The sequence below is a fragment of the Arachis ipaensis genome, chromosome B7 (assembly GCF_059453495.1).
Source record: "Arachis ipaensis isolate K30076 ecotype BB chromosome B7, ASM5945349v1, whole genome shotgun sequence".
NCBI classification, from domain to species: Eukaryota; Viridiplantae; Streptophyta; class Magnoliopsida; order Fabales; family Fabaceae; genus Arachis; species Arachis ipaensis.
Genome location: NC_142442.1, coordinates 8946548 through 8967940, shown reverse-complemented (window position 1 = coordinate 8967940; position 21393 = coordinate 8946548). Strand labels below are relative to the sequence as shown.

General features: G+C 34.9%; 2 protein-coding genes and 1 pseudogene across 3 annotated transcripts in view; all 3 read right to left on the bottom strand.

Moving 5' to 3' along the window:
• The window catches only part of LOC107609903 (protein P21 pseudogene), a 133720-nt pseudogene that overhangs the window by 16257 nt on the left and 96070 nt on the right, over positions 1–21393 (bottom strand). The gene's annotated exons all lie outside the window — the stretch shown is intronic.
• On the bottom strand, positions 446–3218 carry LOC107608811 (uncharacterized). The gene is made up of 3 exons (XM_016310544.3): positions 2961–3218; positions 2779–2871; positions 446–2477 (listed from the first exon to the last, which is right to left on the bottom strand). The coding sequence occupies exon 3, from the start codon at positions 2390–2392 to the stop codon at positions 731–733; it is 1662 nt and encodes a 553-aa protein (XP_016166030.1). The 5' UTR covers positions 2393–2477; positions 2779–2871; positions 2961–3218; the 3' UTR covers positions 446–730.
• Positions 11133–19184, bottom strand: LOC107608368 (alpha-soluble NSF attachment protein 2-like). The gene is made up of 9 exons (XM_016310175.3): positions 18888–19184; positions 18019–18068; positions 17837–17909; positions 12588–12667; positions 12279–12430; positions 11965–12124; positions 11645–11692; positions 11430–11510; positions 11133–11346 (listed from the first exon to the last, which is right to left on the bottom strand). Exons 1-9 carry the CDS (start codon positions 19030–19032, stop codon positions 11266–11268), a joined length of 870 nt encoding a protein of 289 aa, XP_016165661.1. The 5' UTR covers positions 19033–19184; the 3' UTR covers positions 11133–11265.

Here is a 21393-nt window from a genome sequence, read left to right as displayed (position 1 = left end):
CAATGGCCTTGAAAATTTAAGTTTTGGAATCTAAAAAGAAAAAAATATAAAAAATCTATATAAGAAAATGTAATAAACAAGGTCTCAAATAAGCATTGGCAACTGCATCTCCTATGATCCAATAACAGTTTCTGTCATGTTTTATATCATATGAGGAATGAACCACCATACAATAAGTGAGGAAGAAAAATTGACAAACACTAAGCTGTTGCATTAATGTGGCCTCTCCCTATTTCATGATGAAGACTGTGAGCCACATTTTACTGTGTTAAAAGAACCAAGTAGGGGCTTGAAAGAACATCACCATTCACAACACAAAAGCTTGCCCTTGAATTCTCATTCTCTCAACACAATAAGTGTAAATTGTCTCTAAAGCTCTACAATGATTTCATAAATGTATGACTTATGATCAATCAACAGTATCAAAGAATAATTCATCATCCACAATCATTAAGGCAATAACTTCACACTCTCATAAGAAGGAACATAACTAATCCTCTCCACAATTATTTAATGCCTATTATTACAGATGTGTTTCATATGTGGGAACAAAAACACAGAAAATCTCAGGAAAGAAAAAAAAGACCCTCAAGTTCACACTTTACACATACATCTACTCAATTATTTACATGAATGTTCTAAAAACTTAGTGGAGTATCCCACATAGTGTCATATACAAAATGCAAGCAGTGGTTTGCACTTTGAAGACCCTGCCTTTAAACACCAGGGATTAGGGAGATTCTCTGTGTAATAGTGGTGGTATTGGCGGGCTCATCATTCCCTCTTCCCGTCTTTCGTGATTCTCTTCTTTTACAGTAGATAGTGGCCTGTTTGGACTATGATATTCCTTGAAGACACTGCTTGAACTTAGAGGGCTAGGTGGTTTGATCATAGAAGGGGAAGAGTTGGTACCCAGAGGAGAACTTGTGCCGGAGTTGGGAGATGCAACATCTTCGCGCGGCAAAGGAGAAATCGGTGGTTGTTCACCAATATCAGTTTCTTTCAAGGAGAATTTTTCCTCCACAACATCATAGGTATTCCCAGTCCTAACTTCTTGAGCAAGAGAGCACCAGCAACAGCATAGCCAAAGTACGCAATCAGAAGCCGAAGCCTTACCAAAGCAGAAGTCATAAGCAGGCAAATTGAACCTTTTCCTCATTTGGATCCTCCAAAATCCACCATAAAGTAAACCAAGAAAGCACAAAAGAATCCCAGTAGCTACTAGAGCCTGCCTAACAGTATCATCCCCAATATTAACAGCAGCCAATATAAAAATCCAGAAAGGAGCCATACAAAACAGCATAAAAGTGGCAATATGAACAAACATATTTCCAAAGCCTAGTCTCTCCATATTCCACCCGAAGACACAAAAAGTGCAGAAAAGTGATAGATAAGCCTGAGAGATATCATCCCAAAGGTCAAGTATTCCTCCACTCCACTGAGGTCTAGTTTCAATTACCCTTTGACGATCATGGGTTGCAAATGAATATTTCTTCTCAAATGTTTTCACCTGTGGCTTTTGAGCAGGAGAAATTCGAACCTGCGCTTCTTCGTCTGTTGGAGAATCATAATCTCTACCAAGAGGGCTAAGAATGGTATATAGACCAGCAGTCGCAGCTGCACCAATCGAAAAAGACATACATATTCCGACTCCTATTGCTGGGCGCTCAGATCTTTTGTACCCCAAATTTAGACCGCAAAGTGCATATTGAGAAAAACAGTTTAACTGAAGGAGAATCACCACCACCATCATGTGTGCCCACTCATGAGGCTTATATGTTCCATTCTTGCAATACAATTTTCTAAGTTTTGAGATATCTTTCGGACTCCATCGGCACAGAAGAACAAGGTGGTAGACTCTTTGTGGGTGCTGATACAAACACATAAGTGTAAACAGTGCATTGAGTATTTGATTGTTCACTTCAAACCATGCATTCCTCTGGGACTTCTTCGGCAGCACAGCATTTAACATTCCAGTCATCACAAGGAATAGAATTGCACCCGAAACAGCGACGCAGAAGATCCACACAAAAAGGGCAATGTTCATTGGGTCCCTAAACCATTCTATGCACATCTTCTTGAGTGAACCCCAATCTAGTTTCTTAGAGAGCATCCCGCTGAACCTTCCTCTCAAGCCATGAGGGGAAGGCACAGCCTGTGAAATCTGGTCTTTCGAGGTTGCAAGCCGCTTGAATTTCGCAGATGCAGAACCAAATTTGAAGAGATTGAGCCTATTGGGAATGGAACTCAAGGTGCCCTGGAATTTCTTCTGGGGATTTTCGCTGCTCAGCAACGTTCTTCTTGAAGTTGAAAAATCTATCGAAACGAACTCCATTTCCTTATTACTTCCATTAGATTCCTCAATTTCATCTTTACAATTGTCAACAACCATTCTGATATTTGTACTCTGAGCTTTTCTCAAGTCAAGATCAGAACCTCATAACCAATTATAATGTTACAGAACAATTTCACAAACACTGCAAGGGCATAAACAGAACCAGCTGAGATAAGTACTAAAAATTCCCTAAAAATTCCCTGGCAAATTACAAGTGGATCCAAAGAACATGGAATATCAACACACAAACTTTATATAAACAGATCATTCTAAACTGATCATTAAATAATCAAGGTCAAACCCCAAAATCTAATTCTAAACAAAATTCAACAGATCCATAATAAAAAAATCATGGTAACCAATCTCAGAAAAGTAACATCAAAATTCAAAAGGCATATTCAGGAATTGGTGCAAAGCAGAAACAAAAATACACACATACATACCTAAGAAGGCGTTGAAAGCAAGTAAGAATTAGATTCGATGAAACTCAGAAAAGATGAAACCAAATACTAATGAAGCTGAAGCTGAAGCTGCAGCTGCAGGATTTGAAAAACAAGAATGGTTAGTTCGTTTATTCTTGCTTGGAACAAAGTAATAACTATAAAGCAGGGTTCGGAAGTAAAACCTTTCAATCATGAGAGTCAAAGAGATAGGTAACTGCCACTTGCAACCAAAAATGGAAAATAAGAAAATGAAAGGACACAGCTCATGATATTGAAAATTCTAAATTCCATATGGTGGGTGCAGGTTTCTTGTTATCTATATGTAAGAAACCAAACCATGACAACATTAAACGGAAAAAACTGACCCAGTAAAAGAAAGGAAGAAAGAAACAAAGGAGAACAACAAGGAAACTGAAAATATTTTTTTTTTCTTTTTCTTTTTTTAATCTAATCTAGTCATTTGAGTTTTGTCACCAAAGTGGAAGAGAAATATGGGTCCCACCATTGTGTAAGTGAAAAATGAATCAATGCTTGTTTATTATTATTTTTTAGTTATTTTTTAAAATCTTTTAAAAATTTATCTGTAATTCATAATTTTTAAAATTATTTTTATCAGTGATATAATAGATAATACCTAATTTTTTTATTCTCTCTCAAAATTAAAGAGTAAATTATCTTTTTATACATATTATAATGTAATAAACTTAATTATACACATACAATATTTAAATATAAAATAGGGTTTTTTACTTAAATAAATTAAATGCATTTCAAAATTATCCAATTCCCCTGAATCAGATTCTGCAACGTGATTATCCTTTTTGTATTATTATATAAATCGTTCCAGGGTGCAAAGGATTATATAAAACGTAAATTATCTCACCCTAGGACGATTAATGAATGAATTTGTGATGCAAAATAAGAGTAAATCGTGGCAGGACGTCTTGGGTTAGTAGTTGAGCATAAATCGTCCCAGGGTAGTAGGTTTTACGAGTTAATGGGCTAAACCAAACTGGGCTGCCACGATTTATGTGTTTTTTCGAACCCTCAGGAGCCTGGGACGATTTATGTGTTACTCTGTAACACTCAAAGGGTTGGGACGATTTATGGCCAAGTTATAACCCTAAGGACTCAAGCACGAGTCATCTTTGTTGTTGCTGCGGCGTAAAGGGTTGAGGGAGGTCTTGGAGCCACCATTGTTGACCGGAGAGAGTTTGGGTGGAGAAGTGTTTTTGGGTGTGGGACCAGCCGGTGGCGGAGGTGCAACTGGTGGTGGGCAGAGGCGTCTGAGTGGCACCGGGGGTGGTGGCAGCGGGCCGCAGGTGGTCGGCAGGAGGAGTTGGGGGATCTCTCCGGCGGTGGTAATGGCCGCGAACCAAGGAGATATGTACCGCCTGAACGGCGTTGCGCATGTTGCCGGATTTATCGATCAAGAGGTAATCTTATAAATTTTGTAATGGTTTTAAATTTTGGATGATATAGTATGTTGGATGATATTGTATAGGGTGAATATGCATCTTAGAATATTTTTTTATTAAGACGTTGCCGGATATCATGTATAGTGATTTAGTTAGTTTTTTGTTTAGTATAAGACGTTAGAAATCAGTGGTCTTAAAAGATCATGGAATTCACTCATCATAGGGTGATGGTTCTGACGGTAGAATCCCATGGAATTTGCTGATTTTACTATAGAGTTCGGACCGGCCCGAACCGGACAGGTTCGAACCGAACCGGAACGAAGCGGTTTGAGGGTTAAACCGGCCAATGGGATCCTGAACCGGGCCAGTCTGATGATATGACTGGATGAGGGAACGAACCGGTTCGGTGTGGTCAAACCCGGAATGAAATGGTTTAAACTGATATCAGTTAGTAAGACCGGGTCGACCGAACCGCTTGAGTTTCAAATTTTTTTTTAAAAATGTTGTAGAGATATTAATAGTTAAAATATGTATTTAAATTTTAGTTTTGAAAATTATTAATATGTTTTATTTTTTAAATATATAGGACGAGGTCAATCGGTTCAATCGGTGAATTTCCAGTTGAACCGTTAACCCGTTGAAATGATCGGTTCGGTTGTGACTTTTATGGTTCTTACATTGTATTGGTAATGTCGATTTGAACATGAAATGTTATTATGAACATATCCATTTTGATGGCATCTGTGAGTTGAATATCTGTCATGGCATAAGTTATTTTCTATGTGTGTGTGTATAAGTACCCGAAATAATGATGTGGTTATTCTCTATCGGAGGAAGCGCTTGATCAAGCCGGCAAAGTGTGACACTGGTTCACACATGTGTTAGTTATTGGAGTTGTGTTGTTTTTAGAGTTGTTATTTTCATTTCGTCTATGTTGATGCTTGTTCATGGTTTTTTATCTTTACGTTTGGGGACATGTTTGTGCTTGGTACATGTTTATGCTACTTTATGGTTTTGTATCTTTCCATTCGGTATATGTTTATGTTCCTTCAATTCGTATATATAAAGTTCGCGTATCACTAGCATGAGGTAATAGAAAATAAGTATAAGTCCAAACAAAAAGCAAAGTCAACGCAAATTAAAAACAACCGAATTGAAATACATATAGATCACGTTAACAAAGGTTTATAACGAATGTAAACTTAAAAAGTAGACGACATACTATAAAGAGGCATGACGTATAGTAAACATTCCTAAGCCAACGGTGCCTACGCATTGCTACCTTCGTGCAATCCAGAAGCTCCCGGGCGCTGTGGACAGTTTCTTCTGGTATGACCAGGGGTCCTGCACAGTCCGCATCTCTTGGGTCTATCCGGATCCGCCTCATCCATACTATTCCTTATCCTAGTGCTCCGAGGTCTTCCAACTGCAGCCCGCATCATGCCAGGATCGGGGATGACACGAGGTCCCTCATACACGGGTAAGAGATCATCGTGGATAGGCGGAGAGAAACCCATCTTGTAAACATTGAACACGGTCTTCATGCGGTACACATCATCAACGTATGTCCTCCAATCCAGTCTGCAAAATGAACATGCGGCAAGCACATGACGACACGGATAGTGGAGTGCTTGAAAGTTCCCACAGTCGCATGTGCGGGCGGATAGAGACACCCGACACACACTCATTGCAATCCTACCCGCGGTCGGCGCAAGTTCCTCAACGACAAACTCAGAGTTTCCCCTGTCATATAGATCCACCCGCATATTCCTTGAGGCTTGTAGATTCCTCTCGATCGCCTTCACAAGGGTCTGACAGAATTCTTGATTTGCTCCGACTTGAGACTCGGCCTCCTTTCCTTTCCTCACAAAGAGTTCGGCCAACCGCCCATATGTTGACTTAACTAATGAACCCACCGGGAGGTTGCGTGTGCCTTTAAACACGGCATTGATACACTCAGAGATGTTAGTCGTCATATGACCATATCGACGACCACCATCCCGATATTGGGTCCACAACTCCAACCCAATCCTGTCGCACCATTCAACCATCCCAGGATCTTCCTTCCTCAAAATATCCATGTAATACCGGTGATCCTCCTCAGTCTTTGCGTATGCGGCATTCACTAGAATCCTCCGGGCTTCCTTAGACTTGTATGACAGTGCGAAGTTAGACGCGATGTGTCGCACACAAAATGCCCGGTATGCCGACTGTGGGAGCCATCCACCGTCCTCTGCAAGCAAGGCAGCCTTGATGGCATTGTGCCGATCAGAGATGACTAAAATGTCGGGTTGAGGTGTGACATGCTGGCGGAGATTAGTGAGGAAAAACTTCCATGAATCCGTGTTTTCGCCTTCAACTAACCCGAAAGCCACTGGAAGAATGTTCGAGTTTCCATCTTGGGCAATAGCCATTAGCAGAGTGCCGCCATACTTCCCATACAAATGGGTCCCATCAATGGATATAAGTGGCTTGCAATACTTAAATGCCTCAATGCATGGAGGAAACGTCCAAAATAGTCGATGAAAGAAAACCGTTGACGCATCAACGGTATTACCTATCCTCACTGGCGAAGTACGCAAAAGCGCAATCGTACCTGGCATATACAACTGAACCCCCATGATCCACCGTGGTATGTGGTTATAAGACTCCTCCCAATCTCCATATATCTGCGCAATTGCATTCTGCTTGCCCATCCAAACCTTCCTGTAGCTTGGCTTGAACCCAAACTTCGATGACACCGCATTCTGTAACACCTTAACCGACACCGATGCATCAGCCATCACCAACGATAAAATCGAGGCACATATGACATGGTAATCGAGCTGCCTGTGATCCATTGATATCTCCGTTGCTAGACACGTGTGTGGTCCATTGTACTTTCTAACTTCCCAGTAGCCTTTTCTCTGTCTCATAGTGACACGGATCAGCCAATTACAACCATTCTCGAACTGGACACACTTCCCATGATACTTCAACTGGTCGGACTCAAACACTTTATACTCTACTCCCCGCTGAATATTATAACTCTTTATTGTCAGTACAGCTTCCTCTTTTGTTTCAAACCTTTGCCCAACCTCAAACTCGTCCGTGCCAATCACGCTAGGCCTTTCTCCGTGAATCACCTGGTGATGCTGATCTAAGTTTGCGGCCGGGTTCATTGCTTCAAGGTTCAATGTGGTAAAGTGTCGAGGGTACTGCTGCGTTCCACTGCTACCATGGGTTTGAGCTCCCACGGCAACTGCGGTGTCCTCGTCACCGTCGCTCTCGTCACCAATAATTGGTGGCTCCGAATCTGACCCATCATCACCTATAGCCTCCACAAACGGATCTCTCTCTCTTACCTCCATGAATGCGGGTGCACCGTCCACTACAGGATCAACTCCCATCGCAGCTGCAAGCTGGTCGAAGCTACGCCCATCACCCAAGTCATCACCCGAGACAGGCAAATCAGCAGCAAAAGATGGGGACAAAACAAGTGGAGTCACCGGTTGCCCTGTTGGAACGGCGGTGGAAGTTCCTTCTATGACGCCAGTGGGCAGATTCGGAGCAGTCCCCCCGCTACTGCTCTCCACGTCAACCATTCTGACAAACAACTCCAGCGCGCCTAAGTCGGGAAATCTTGATTGACTATGAAATATAACTCGCATGTCGTCATCACCCAACATCGCGTACTTCCCAAACTTAACATAACCTGGCTTCAACGATATCGGAATACGAAAAAATAATTGCTTCACGCGCTTCTTGCCACAATTTCCAGCCTTCTCTAATATACTACTGTGCAAATCCATCAACGTCGTCGACGGAGTAATAAACACACCTATCTGCTTTTTGCTAGAAAAAGTTACACCCTCACTTGTGTTTTCATCTATTTTTCCCCGGTGATGCACTAACAAGAAAATACTCTCTGCCATCTCTCACAACCTCAACATATGTTTTGTGTGGCTCGTCTGTTTGAAACTCGTTTATTTATAGAGTTTCTGCCTGCATAAATCGTGCTTGAGTCCTTAGGGTTATAACTTGGCCATAAATCGTCCCAGCCCTTTGAGTGTTACAGAGTAACACATAAATCGTCCCAGGCTCCTGAGGTTCCGAAAAAACACATAAATCGTGGCAGCCCAGTTTGGTTTAGCCCATTAACTCGTAAAACCTACTACCCTGGGACGATTTATGCTCAACTACTAACCCAAGACGCCCTGCCACGATTTACTCTTATTTTGCATCACAAATTCATTCATTAATCGTCCTAGGGTGAGATGATTTACGTTTTATATAATCCTTTGCATCCTGGGACGATTTATATAATAATACAAAAAGGATAATCACGTTGCGGAATCTGATTCAGGGGAATTGGGTAATCTTGAAATGCATTTAATTTATTTAAGTAAAAAACCTATAAAATATCATATATAATTTTTTTTTGGTTGATTGAAAAATAAAAACAGCACAGATAAAAAAGAGAAAATAAAAATTTAAAAATTGTTTAAGAAATAAGGCAGTCCTGTTAAATGTTATTCTCAAATTCTTTCCAAGGTAATAAGATTTCCACTTAGTGAGTATGATTTTTCATCGTCGTCCTTATCATGATGTCTGCTACTTTATTTGCATCTCTTAAGATGAACCGGAGATCAACACACCATTACCAAAACATCCACACAATTTATCTGTTTCAACACTAAAGGATCAACAAAATTAGAGTTATCTAGAAATTATTGACAAGAGTAAAGACATCCACATAATCTATCTGTTTTACATATACCATCTCTTTGTCCTAAATTCTAGGCTATAAGATATCCTCTCCAAATAACATACAACTCTCCTTACAGAATATTACGACTTTCAATCGTTCTCAAACAGTCTCGTTGCCAACTTCCATTCCAATCTCTGCTACCAAAGACAAAACCAACATGATCACTAATATCAGGATAACTTGCATCACAATTAATCTTAAAAATACCCACCGAGGGAGGAATCCATAAACCACTAATGGTTGAAGGGATAAAAACTTGTTGCAACTCAAAAATATTCTGAAACTCCTTTTCCAAGGACAAAGCCATATTAGTCACCTTATTCAGGGGTCAAAACTCGTGTGGATGAAAGATCTCATTATTCCTAGAACGCTAAATCTACTATAGACCAGAAAAGAATTTAAAAGGGCACTCTTTGCTATGAAGCAAGAATCAGTTCATCAAATCCAGAGGTTAATCAGAAATCTCCAAAGCCTACCAAACTATCTGAGCTTTCGGACAATCCTAAATACAATGAACAACCGATTATTGACCAGAAAAATATTATGGACAACTATACCTTGATGAGATGTCTCTCTTGAAACAAAAAGTAACAATGGACAGAGCCTCTCTAAGACAAAGTCAGGCTAAGAATTTATGTTTTTCTAGAATAAACTGATGCCAAAACCAAAACTAATTCTCTTAGTCCTCTCAATCAAACTTCTTCTTACTAAGTCACAAGTAACCACTACGAAAATCATAAACCTTTGACGTTATATTAGACCAAAATCATCCTATTACTGAGCCTACTTATACATCCGTATTATAAAAAAAAATATTGCCTTGCAAAAATTGATTTAGAGGAGAATAAATATTATAAAAGTGTCACTATCCAGATGACAAAAATTCAAGATCCGAAGATTCATATCATATATAATTTCAATTCTAGATAATTAATATATTCCATCATTTCTATTTTCATGCGAATATAAAACTTGAAAAATTTTTATTTAATTCTAAAGCACATTTAATATGTACTCCAAAAGTTTAATTTATTCAAACTTTAACTATATGTTAAATTAGTTAAATGAGTAATTAATTTTTGTATTACAAATGTGCAAAATAATTATATATTTTTTTTGTTACATTATTATACAATACAATCATATTAGGCATATATTAAAATTGACTACTAAAATCAGCTACAATATAAAATATACATTAAAATATAAAATACACACTAAAAATAAGTTAAATTATATATATATTTATATACAAATATATAATAATTAATTTTAATGTACAAATAATATTTTTTATATCATCATAATATATAAAAAATAATAATTTACTCTCTAATTTCAAAAAAATACTTGACCACTTACCCATAAACTTTACCAATATTAATATATCCTTTTGAAAAGTATAACGTCTCTTGTAGGGCATTAATTTTATTATTGGGTCAACTTTTTCATATTTTATGTTAGCTGACAGGAGCTTGAATGCGATGCACTTAACAGATCATGCAATGACATGTCTTTCTCTGTAGTTTAGCAATTTTAAATAAAGAGTGAGCAAGCAATTTTTTTTTAAGACGATACACTTTTGGTGTCTTAAATTCGCCACATTAATGATTACTAATAAACTATAATTATCAGCAACCAAAAAAATGGAAGGAAAAAAAGGACCAAGGAACTATAAACTTAAGACACTTCTTTTCATCCAACATAACCACATATCAACTTTCTTCATTTATCAATTGTGACTAATTTTTAGGTTAGGCCAATTTCGATATATTACCCTCCCAACTTTTTTTTTTGTTGTCCCACGGTCTGGCAAATTAAGAACTAATCTGTCGCAAATCTAAGCTCCATTTAAGAGTCTGTCACTAGTTAATGAATTACTGCATCCACAAAGTGGAATTTGAACCTCCCAATATTTGGTTAAACAGACAAATGAGCTGACCACTCGACCAACCTTCTCAACTAAAACAGCTGAAAATGATGCATTTACCATCTTTTTGCATGAATTACAATGGCAAAATAAAAGAATAAGAATGACTAATAATGAGTCAGATTAAATAACAATGTAATTTACATTGTAAATGCCTCAAAATTAAACGGTATGTAAATATTAAAACATCTCCCTATGGATAATAATAGGTTCACGCAATCTCAAAAATAAACTTAGTTCTTGAATTCAAGTCCACTTTGAAACCAGGAAACAAGTACACTTTATATATAAGTTAGATTTGTAAGATGAACAAACTTGAACGACAAGCATAAATACAAGGCAAATCATCAAACATGAAGTCCAACCCACAAAAGACTAAGGTGTGCAATTTAAGTGAGATCATCCTCCTCAAGTTCTTTGGCTTTCAGCTTTTCCTTCACCCTCAAAAGAAGCGTTGTCTTCAACGGATCCTACACAAAATTCATGCATAAATGAGAGCCTCTTATGGAATGATCCGAACAGGTGCAGGTTATATAAGTCGATAACAGCTTACCAGAGGGCTCATGCTATCAAATTCCTTGATAACTTCGGTAAATTTTGTGACATCTTCTTCATCCATCGCGGAAGCAATATTCTGCTCAATTTTTCAAAAATTTCAGTTCTTCAACTGGATCACAGATTAGCAAGATTCTAAAAGGTCCTGGCATTCTTATACATTGTACTTTGTAATTAAAAATTAATAAGGAAATTCCACAACGAGTGACATACCGCCAATAGTCTATATTCACGTGTGCCTCCAAATGTTGGATCCATCTCCTGCCAAAAGGAAAAAAAAAGGTCGTGTAAAAGGAATTGCGCAACAGGCTATTCTTCCAGGAGGAGTGTTAGAGGTCAGCAGATTTTGTGATTTTTAGCTATCAATTAGTCATCAATAGTGTTTTTAATGGTATGAAATTATATCTAATGGTGGAGAATTACTCATTTTCCTTTTGCTGGTTAAGTGTTGGCCAAATTTTAATAAAAATACTGGTTTCCTAGACTTTTTCATCTTTACATACTCAAGTAAAGTTGTCTAAAAAATATTAGACCTGATATCGCTCCAACGCATTGGTGATAGCAACAACGTCTCCCTTGCAAAGTTGGCAAATGCCGGCATTAAGAAGATGCCCTCTAGCTCCATATTTCAGCAAATTATTGTTGAGAGATTGGCGTGCTATGTCTTCGTAAATCTCAATTGCTTTCTGGTATCTATAGAATTATCATAATCATAAGAACAAGTATAAATTTTAACTGAAATGGAAGGCTAAAATAAAGTAACTTTCTAAAAAGTAATTGCAACAACCTATGAACGAAACCAAATGCAACTATGGACTAAATAACCGAAAAGAAAAAAAAAACTCACTGTTCTAGTTGAGAAGCAAATTGAGCAACTTTTGCCTTGCACTGGTTTGCAGAAGTTGTCCCTTCTTCATTTTCATAAAAGTCAGCAGACTTTTCATAGTAAGTAATAGCCTGCTCAATGTTCTGTTCAGATTCATACAACTCCGCAATTTCCTGTGTGTAAATCAGTAAACACTAGTGTGAGATGTTCATAGTGGTTCCAAAAAGAATACCCCCCAACAAGAGGGGTACCATATATAAAAAAATATTCATACACAAAATAAATAAATAAAATATCATATGTAACCGAAAGAAAAAACATAATGTATACCTTCAAATATTTAGCTGCCATAGTGATTCTTCCAATTTCACAGAAAAGATTTACAGCTTGGTCTAAGCAAGATACAGCCTCTGCATTGAGAGAGATAAAAATAAAGTGAATTTTTGAATGGCACCGTTTTCTTCATATTAGTGCAAGCCATGGCATGTTAGCACAAGGTTCATGGTTAGCAACATATAGAATTTTAACTTGGGAAAATCAAGCTTAGCAAAATAGGATGCAAATAATCACCGTTGCTGATTAAAAATTTTAAATCAACTTGCATGGACTAGAATCTTCATGAAACATGGTTAAAGAATTGAAAGAAGCAAAGTTTGAATTAAAAACAATAATCATCTATTTAATAGAAAATGTTAGAAATTTGAAGAATTACCAAGAATGTTCAAGAGAGGTATGTTATTATTAAAAGAATAATGACAAAGAATGCAATTTCTACAAGCTTCATGATCATCACCAGTGTAGTCTTAGTTGTTAAGAAAAAAAATTATTTTATTAAAAAGTTTAGTCTATGTAAGCCATACATGCTTTGTGTATTATGTGTGTTTCAAAAATGAAATGAATATGTTTTGAAATGTTAGAAATTCTCTCATTATTATGAGTGTTGGTAAGTTTGAGAGATTGAAAATATGGTAGTGTTACTTATGAGAGTGAGTGATCTTGGAACCAATTAAGTGTGGGTATTATACTTACATTTGGTATCAGAGCCTGGTTAATCCAGCGCCTGGTGTTTGAGAGTTTGTAAGGTGTGGGAGAGTTCTCACATAGTTGTTTATTCATAGAGTTGGTATAGCAAATACTTTCAATATTGTGTGGTCCAGTCCCATGTTAGATGGGAAATTTGATTATAGTTATTGGGAGACTTTGATGTCTACCCATTTGAAGGCCCAAAACTTATGGAATTTCATTGAACTGGGTTTGCAAGAAGGAGCAGATGTTGCCTAACAAAGGAGAGATCAATTGGTACTATCTCAAATTCATCAAGGTGTAGATTATATGGTGTTTGACAAAATAGCAAATGCCAAAAGTACAAAAGAGGCATGGAACACGTTGAAGCTGTCATATAAAGGTGTAGATAAAGCTCAGAAAGCAAAGCTACAGCCTTTCAGAAGAGAATATGAAAGATATGAGATGTCTAGCTCAGAAACTGTTGAGCAATATTTTACTCGTGTTACAGATCTTATCAATAAGATGAGAGTCTGTGGAGAAGATATGCCCGATAGTAAAGTGGTGGATAAAATTCTTCGCACCATGCCGATGAAGTATGATCATGTGGTGACTACAATACTAGAATCCCACGATATGGATACCATGACGAAAGTAGAGTTCCAAGGAACCATGGAAAGCCACATCAGTATAATACTGGAGAAGTCAGAAAAATCAATCGAGGAAACCCTGAAAAGCCGAATGAATTTAAACAATGTTGCAGAATCAAGTCGTACACAAGAAAGACGAGGTCGTGGTTTTAATTTTCAAAGTAGAGGCAGAGGAAGTTTCAGATGTAGAGGTCATGGCAATTACAACCAAGGAAGTTATAATAATTTTACACCACCTAATCAAGGAAGAGGTGGAACGAATTTTAGGCCTATCAACCGAAGAAGAGGTCGAGGCAATTTTTATAAAAAAAAAAACCAATTTCAACTGCCTTCATTGTGGAAAGTATGGACACAAAGTAGCAGGTTGCATATTCAAAATAATGAATAATAATCAAGCAAACGTTACAAAAAATCAGCATCAAAATATTGATGATAATCCGAGTACTCAAACTTTATTTTTTACAAGTAATTCATCTGCTGAAGATGAAAATATATGGTATTTGGATAATGCCTGTAGTAATCATATGTCTGGTAGAAAGGAGTTATTTTCTTCACTAGATGATTCAGTTAAACTATTATTGAAATTTGGTAATAGTACAAAGATCCCTATTGAAGAAAAATGGCACATACCAATTAGATTGAATGATGGTTCTCTGAGTTATATTTCTAATGTTTTTCATGCTCCTAACTTATCGTGGATATTACACTGTATTTGACAATAATGGACGGTTCATAGATAAAGCAAAGATGACTTCAAACAGAATATTTGCGTTAAAAATTCAACATGTTAATCCCTCTTACATGAGTTCTGTGATACTTGATGATAACTGGTTGTGGTACATGCGATTTGGGTATTTTCATTTTTCTGGCCTAAACTACCTGACAAGAAAAGGACTTGTTTCTGGACTACCACGGGTTCATATTTCCAATTGTGTTTGTGAGATTTGTCAACTAAGAAAGAAACACAGAGATCCATTTCCTACAAAAAAAGTCATGGAGAGCTAGAAGATTACTTGAAATTGTGCATGCAGATATCTGTTCTGTAGAAATTTCAAGCAACGATGGTAGCAGGTTCTTTATCACTTTTATTGATGATTTTAGTAGATATACATGGGTATACTTTCTGAAGCAGAAATACAAAGCATGTGATACCTTCAAGACATTCAAGGCGTTTGTTGAAAAACAAAGTGGCTGTAAAATCAAAATTCTCAGAACAGATAGAGGAACAGAATATCTTGCGTGTTCAGATTACTTTAAGCAACACGGAATTCAACACAACCTAACAACTAGATATACTCCTCAACAAAATGGAGTTGCTGAAAGAAAAAATAGAACCATCATGGATATGGTCAGATGCATGCTAAAGTCAAAACAAATGCCTAAAGAGTCTTGGGCAGAAGCAGTCGCAACGGCAGTTCATATTTTAAACATATGTCTAATGAAGAGTGTTCGTGATAAAACTCCAGAGAAAGCTTGGAGTGGAAAGCGGCCTTCTATCCACCATTTCAGAGTCTTTGGGTGTATTGCTTATGCCCATGTACTAGATCAATTAAGGAAGAAGTTAGATGACAAAGGCGAGAATTGTACCTTTATCGGCTATAGCACAGACTCAAAAGCATACAAGCTGTATAATCCAAACTAAAAAAAAGTAATAATCAGCAGAGACATAACGTTTGACGAGAAAGCCATGTGGGACTGGAACACAAAGACAATTTCAAATACGTGTGATGAAGTAGAAGAAAGACAACCTGACACAACTGAACAACCAGAATTATTTAGAAGACCTCAAAGAGAGCAGAGACTACCTGCTAGATTAGCAGATTATGAAGTTGGTAATGACAATGATCTATCCGATGAAGAAATCATAAATTTTGTTCTATTTTCAAATTGTGAGCCGTTGAACTTTGAAGAAGCCTCTAAAGATAACAATTGGAAGAAAGCAATGGACGAGGAGATTCATGCCATTAAAAAGAATGACACATGGGAGCTGACAGATTTACCAGTATATAAGAAGCCGATTGGAGTAAAGTGGGTTTACAAAACTAAGTACAAACTCAGTGGTGAAGTTTATCGTTTCAAAGCAAGATTAGTTGCAAAGGGATACAAACAAAAATCAGTATCGACTACTTTGAAGTATTTGCTCATGTTGCTAGATTAGATACTATTCGTATGATTATTTCACTATCGGCCCAAAATAAGTGGAAGATACATCAAATGGACGTTAAGTCTGCATTTCTAAATGGCACTTTAGAAGAAGAAGTGTACGTTGAGCAACCTGCGGGATATGAAGTTCTTAAAGAAGAAGATAAAGTTTACAAGTTGAAGAAAGCTTTGTACTTAACTGCAACCAGACCAGATATTGTGTTTGGAGTTGGTTTGCGTAGTAGATTTATAGAGGAGTCTTGTACCAACCATTTGCAAGTGGCAAAAAGAATTCTTTGATATATCAAAGGTATTTTAAATGATGGAATAATCATGAAATAAACCTTGTTGGCTACACTGATAGTGATTGGACCGGAGATATAGAAACAAGAAAAAGTACTTCAGGATTTGTATTTCATCTTGGTTCTGGTGCAATTTCATGGTCGTCAAAGAAACAACCAGTAGTAGCACTCTCTACAGCAGAAGCAGAATATATAGCAGCAACAAGTTGTGCAACGCAAGTAGTTTGGCTAAGAAGAATTTTTGAGGAATTGAACGAGAAACAAAGTACTCCAACAACAATATTTTGCGATAACAAGTCAGCTGTTGCACTTTGCAAAAATTTAGTATTTCAGGAAGATCGATGCATATTGATATTCGATTTCACACAATAAAAGAGTTGGTGAATGAAAAAGAGTTGCAGATATATTTACAAAGCCGTTGAAGATCGAGTCATTTTACAAGTTAAAGAAGATGCTTGATTAATTCTGCAAGTTTGATTTAAGGGAGACAATATTGATTAAAAATTTTAAATCAACTTGCATAGATTAGAATCTTCATGAAACATGGTTAAAGAATTGAAAGAAATAAACTTTGAATTGAAAACAATAATCATCTATTTACCAGAAGATGTTGAAAATTTGAAGAATTACCAAAAATGTTCAAGAGAGGTATTTGATTATTAAAAGAATGATGACAAAGCATGCAAGCTCTACAAGCTTCATGATCATCACCAATGTAGTCTTAGTTGTTAAAAAAATAAATTATTATTTTATTAAGAAGTTTAGTCTATATAAAGCCATACATATTTTATGTATTATGTGTGTTCAAAAAAATGAAATGGATATGTTTTGAAATATTAGAAATTCTCTCTTTGTTATTATGAGTGTTGGTGAATTTAAAAGATTGAAAATATGGTAGTGTTATTTATGAGAGTGAGTGATCTTGGGGCCAATTAAGTATGGATATTATACTTACAATCATGAAAGCAGACAAATGAATGTCAATTGTTGCCAACATACATGTACACAAAAATTTTAATATCCGATTTAAGGAGGTGGAAGCATGAAATCATACTTGGATAAACTGCATTGCATATGTGCAGCCAAGTATTTGATATTTATACATAGAAAGCTTGAATAAAGAGATAACAGCAAAAAAAATCTATATATTTTTAACCATGAATAAAACCATAGATTTGGATTAAATTTGGTATTATAAGTAATCATGCTGAAAGTAATTAGCCTTCCTGCATAAAGAAAATAACACTATTTGAATCCGCAAGAGTATTTTGGTGGTGTGCGCACAAAATAAAAGAAAAAGAAAGAAGGTAAAATGAAAGAATCTATCATCTACCATTCATTTCAATAGAAATATTTACTTTTCTTTTGAGTAATATAAGCCCACAGACATACAAAATTCAATAAATTAATATGTAATCACATAGTATTAAGTGCAGATAGCCATAAACTAATATGTAATCACATGTATATACGGCGTACGTACCACTTATATTAACTTTTTTGTAACTATGGGCTGCATCAACATAGGCACCGGCAGCTTCATGTTTGCTATCCAACTACAGGCACCAGACAACATTGTCATTAAAAACTCAACACATGTACATCTCAACAAATCAAGCTCCAAAACTAAAATTAGAATGATGAAAAAAAGATAGAATTATTTACCTTGATATGGCAATTTGCCAACTTGACGTAAGTGGCTCCTGCTTTGTCCCCTGAAAATGTCACCATAACCAAACAACATTAGCATCAAAACATACTCAACCATTTTGATTTACAATTACATCCACCAAAATCAACAAAAGGAGCCATCATTGATCATACATTCATGCTATGCAATATTATCAAATAAATTATCACTAACCAAAAAAAGAAAAGAATATGAAGAAAAAGAAATTATCACTTTCAATCCAAAATTAAAAAAAATAAGTTGAAATCCTAAGAACATAAAACAAAAAGATGGAAATTAAATTCCATCACATGGTTAAACCACCTACATGCATACAAATACAGGTACTATTACTTTTAATTTGGCCACCAAATTGTACTCATATGATGAACTTATTTTGAGTACGCATATATACAATATTGTTGACAACTACTAAATTGATATTTTAAACTTAGTATTGAATTTATTTTGAGTACGTAATGTAAATTATTATTATTATTATTATTATTATTATTATTATTATTATTATTATCAAGAATATTGACAATCTTAATAATAGTACCAATCCCAAATATTCTAACACTTCCATGCAAGCACAAACCAATAATTAACCTTGTACAACTAAGAACAAGAATATGCAAATTCCATGGTTCCTAAAATTGAATGCAATGAAGAAAAAAAAATCCAAACCAACCAGGGATATTGACAATCTTAAATCTTAATAATTCCATGCAAACACAAACCTATAATTAACCTCATGCAATAAGAACAAGAACATGCAAATATATCATGGTTTCTAAAATTGAATGCAACTAAGAAATAGAGAAAGAAAGAAATGAATTGAGATTAAATCGACATAACATACAAGATTTTGCGAGCTTGTAGCAATTAGCGGCTCTTTCAAATAGGTCTGCAGCATCGTCGAATTTGGAACCAAACAATCCCCAACCACCGAGCTTCTTCTCTGCTTTCTGCTCGTAATCCTGCCCTTTTTCCAAATTATCCCCCATTTCTATCGATTAGATTTTCTGAAATCGATTTTGATTGATTTTTATGTTAATTCATACATGAAGAAAATGAAAGGAGGCGTGTTATTACAGGTTGATACTATTCAGCACCAGATCAAAAAATTCAAAAATAAAAAACGATGCAACAGAAAACCAAGTTTGCTTCTTTTTTATTTTTTTGGTAATATGCTTTTTTTTTATTTGTCCCTTTCTCTCTTAAGCGAACAAGTGTCAAACGTTTTCTTCTTCTTTTTTAAGGAGGGCTTCCATTTTTGGGTTTTGGGATCTTATTGGGCTTTTTTATGTCCATTTTAATTGTCTGATCCAGTTAACTATAGGTCCTACGTTTTTGTTTCTCTATTCTCCCAATCACGCTTGCAGTTTATTGAAAAAAAGCATTGAGACTTTGGTTGAGTGGCTATATGCGTTCCCTTTTAATACGTATTTGGGTTCAAATTTTGGCAATAAGTAAAATTGAGAATTGTCTAATCGATTCGTCTGAAGTGTAAAATTTATCTTATAAAAATATCTAATAATATATTTTTATATCAACAAAGTTAGCTTTTTTATTTAATTATTTATTACCCGAATAGTGAGTTAAATAGATGAATCTAATTAGATGTATAATTTTTTTTGTGTGTATTATGAATATATTAAAATTATATTTAAATAACTAAAATAAAAAAATTGTAAAAGAAAGTATTCCATTTGAATTTTTTTATATAGAATTAAGAGAATAACTAAAAAGAGTATCATTATAGTTTTTGATAAATAACATAAAGTGTATTGTTCATACCAAAAAAAAAGGTAAGGTGTACTGTGATGCTCATTATAGTAGTTACAATGATTATATTATTTTAGTAACACTTAAAAATTATTACTAAAATTAAAATTATATTTTTTTATACTTTTATTATATTTTTTATTATTATGTACTTACATACACTAGTCACATATATGTAGTCCAAATCAACTACAACAATTATAATTAGGATTTAACTAACTTAGGACACATTTTAGAAATAAATACTATTATACATTTATACATCTAAATTTTTTTATAAATTAAGTTTAATTAAGTTAAATAATAAGACTTGAAATAATATTATTCATAATTAATTTTTGTTGATATTAAACTAATTTAGTTAGATTTAATTAAATAAATACTTGAATGTGTAGTATTATTCTTTAAAAATATAATAATAAATTTTTTTAATGTTTTTAATGTATTTAATGTATTGAAAATATAAAAAAAATTATAAAATATTTTATTTTATAATATGTTTAACCTATGCTCTTAAAGCGTAAGTTAGCAAAATCCTTCAAATAATTAAGAAGTATTTTTTTAAATAATAAAAAATATTATTTTAATTTTTAATAATATTTTAAAGGTACAATTTTTTTTCTCGTTTTAAGCAAGTAGATGGGAAAACGTGATCTGATTTGGTTGATGGGAGATTTAAGTTTGAATGGACAAAGATATGAGGAATGACCAGATTCGATCTTAAAATACTGCCAAAGAATTCAAAGCTGGCCTAACAATGGACGGTGTGTCATGTCTGTTGGTGTTGCACTACTACTATCTTTCTTTCAGCTAGCTAGTTTCTACTTCCTCTTTCTTCCCATTTCTCACAACTTTTGTTTGCTGATCCACAAATTTATGTATCAAGGACTTCAACTTATATTTGTGTTTGTACTTTGTACTATGGAGGATCTACTTGTTAGTTACACAACAAGCAAGAGCAATACTCTGGTCAAAATGAGTTTAATACAAAATTCTGAAAATCGAATCGGTTAGTAAATCGAAAAAGTAGAGGTTTAAAAATTTAAAAATTCAATTGAAGTTTAATCGAAATTGAATTGAACATGAAAAATTAATAGTTATATATAAAATATAGGAAAAATTTTAAGTGTACCAGGAATATCGATGTTCCAATTATTTTAACAATTGATTTTAATTAATATATATTATATATATTTTTTATAATTCAGATCAACGGTTAAAATAACTGGAACACCGATATTTTCGATATACTTAAAACTCTTTCTAAAATATATATTTTTTCATAAAAATATTTTTATAGGATTATGTTACATGTACATTAAAATCAGTCACTAAAGTCAGCCACCAGTATAAAATATATGCTGGAATATAAATACATATTGAAAATAAATTAAACCACATATGTATTTATACATAAATATATTAGTGACTGATTTTAATAGCTGATTTTGATGTACAAATAATATTTTTCATTTTTATATATATATTTTATTATTTTAAATTGATTAACCGTTAAAACTACATGAATTTGATTGATTAATTTATTTTTTAATCGATTTTTTTTTTTAATTTTTTGAGCA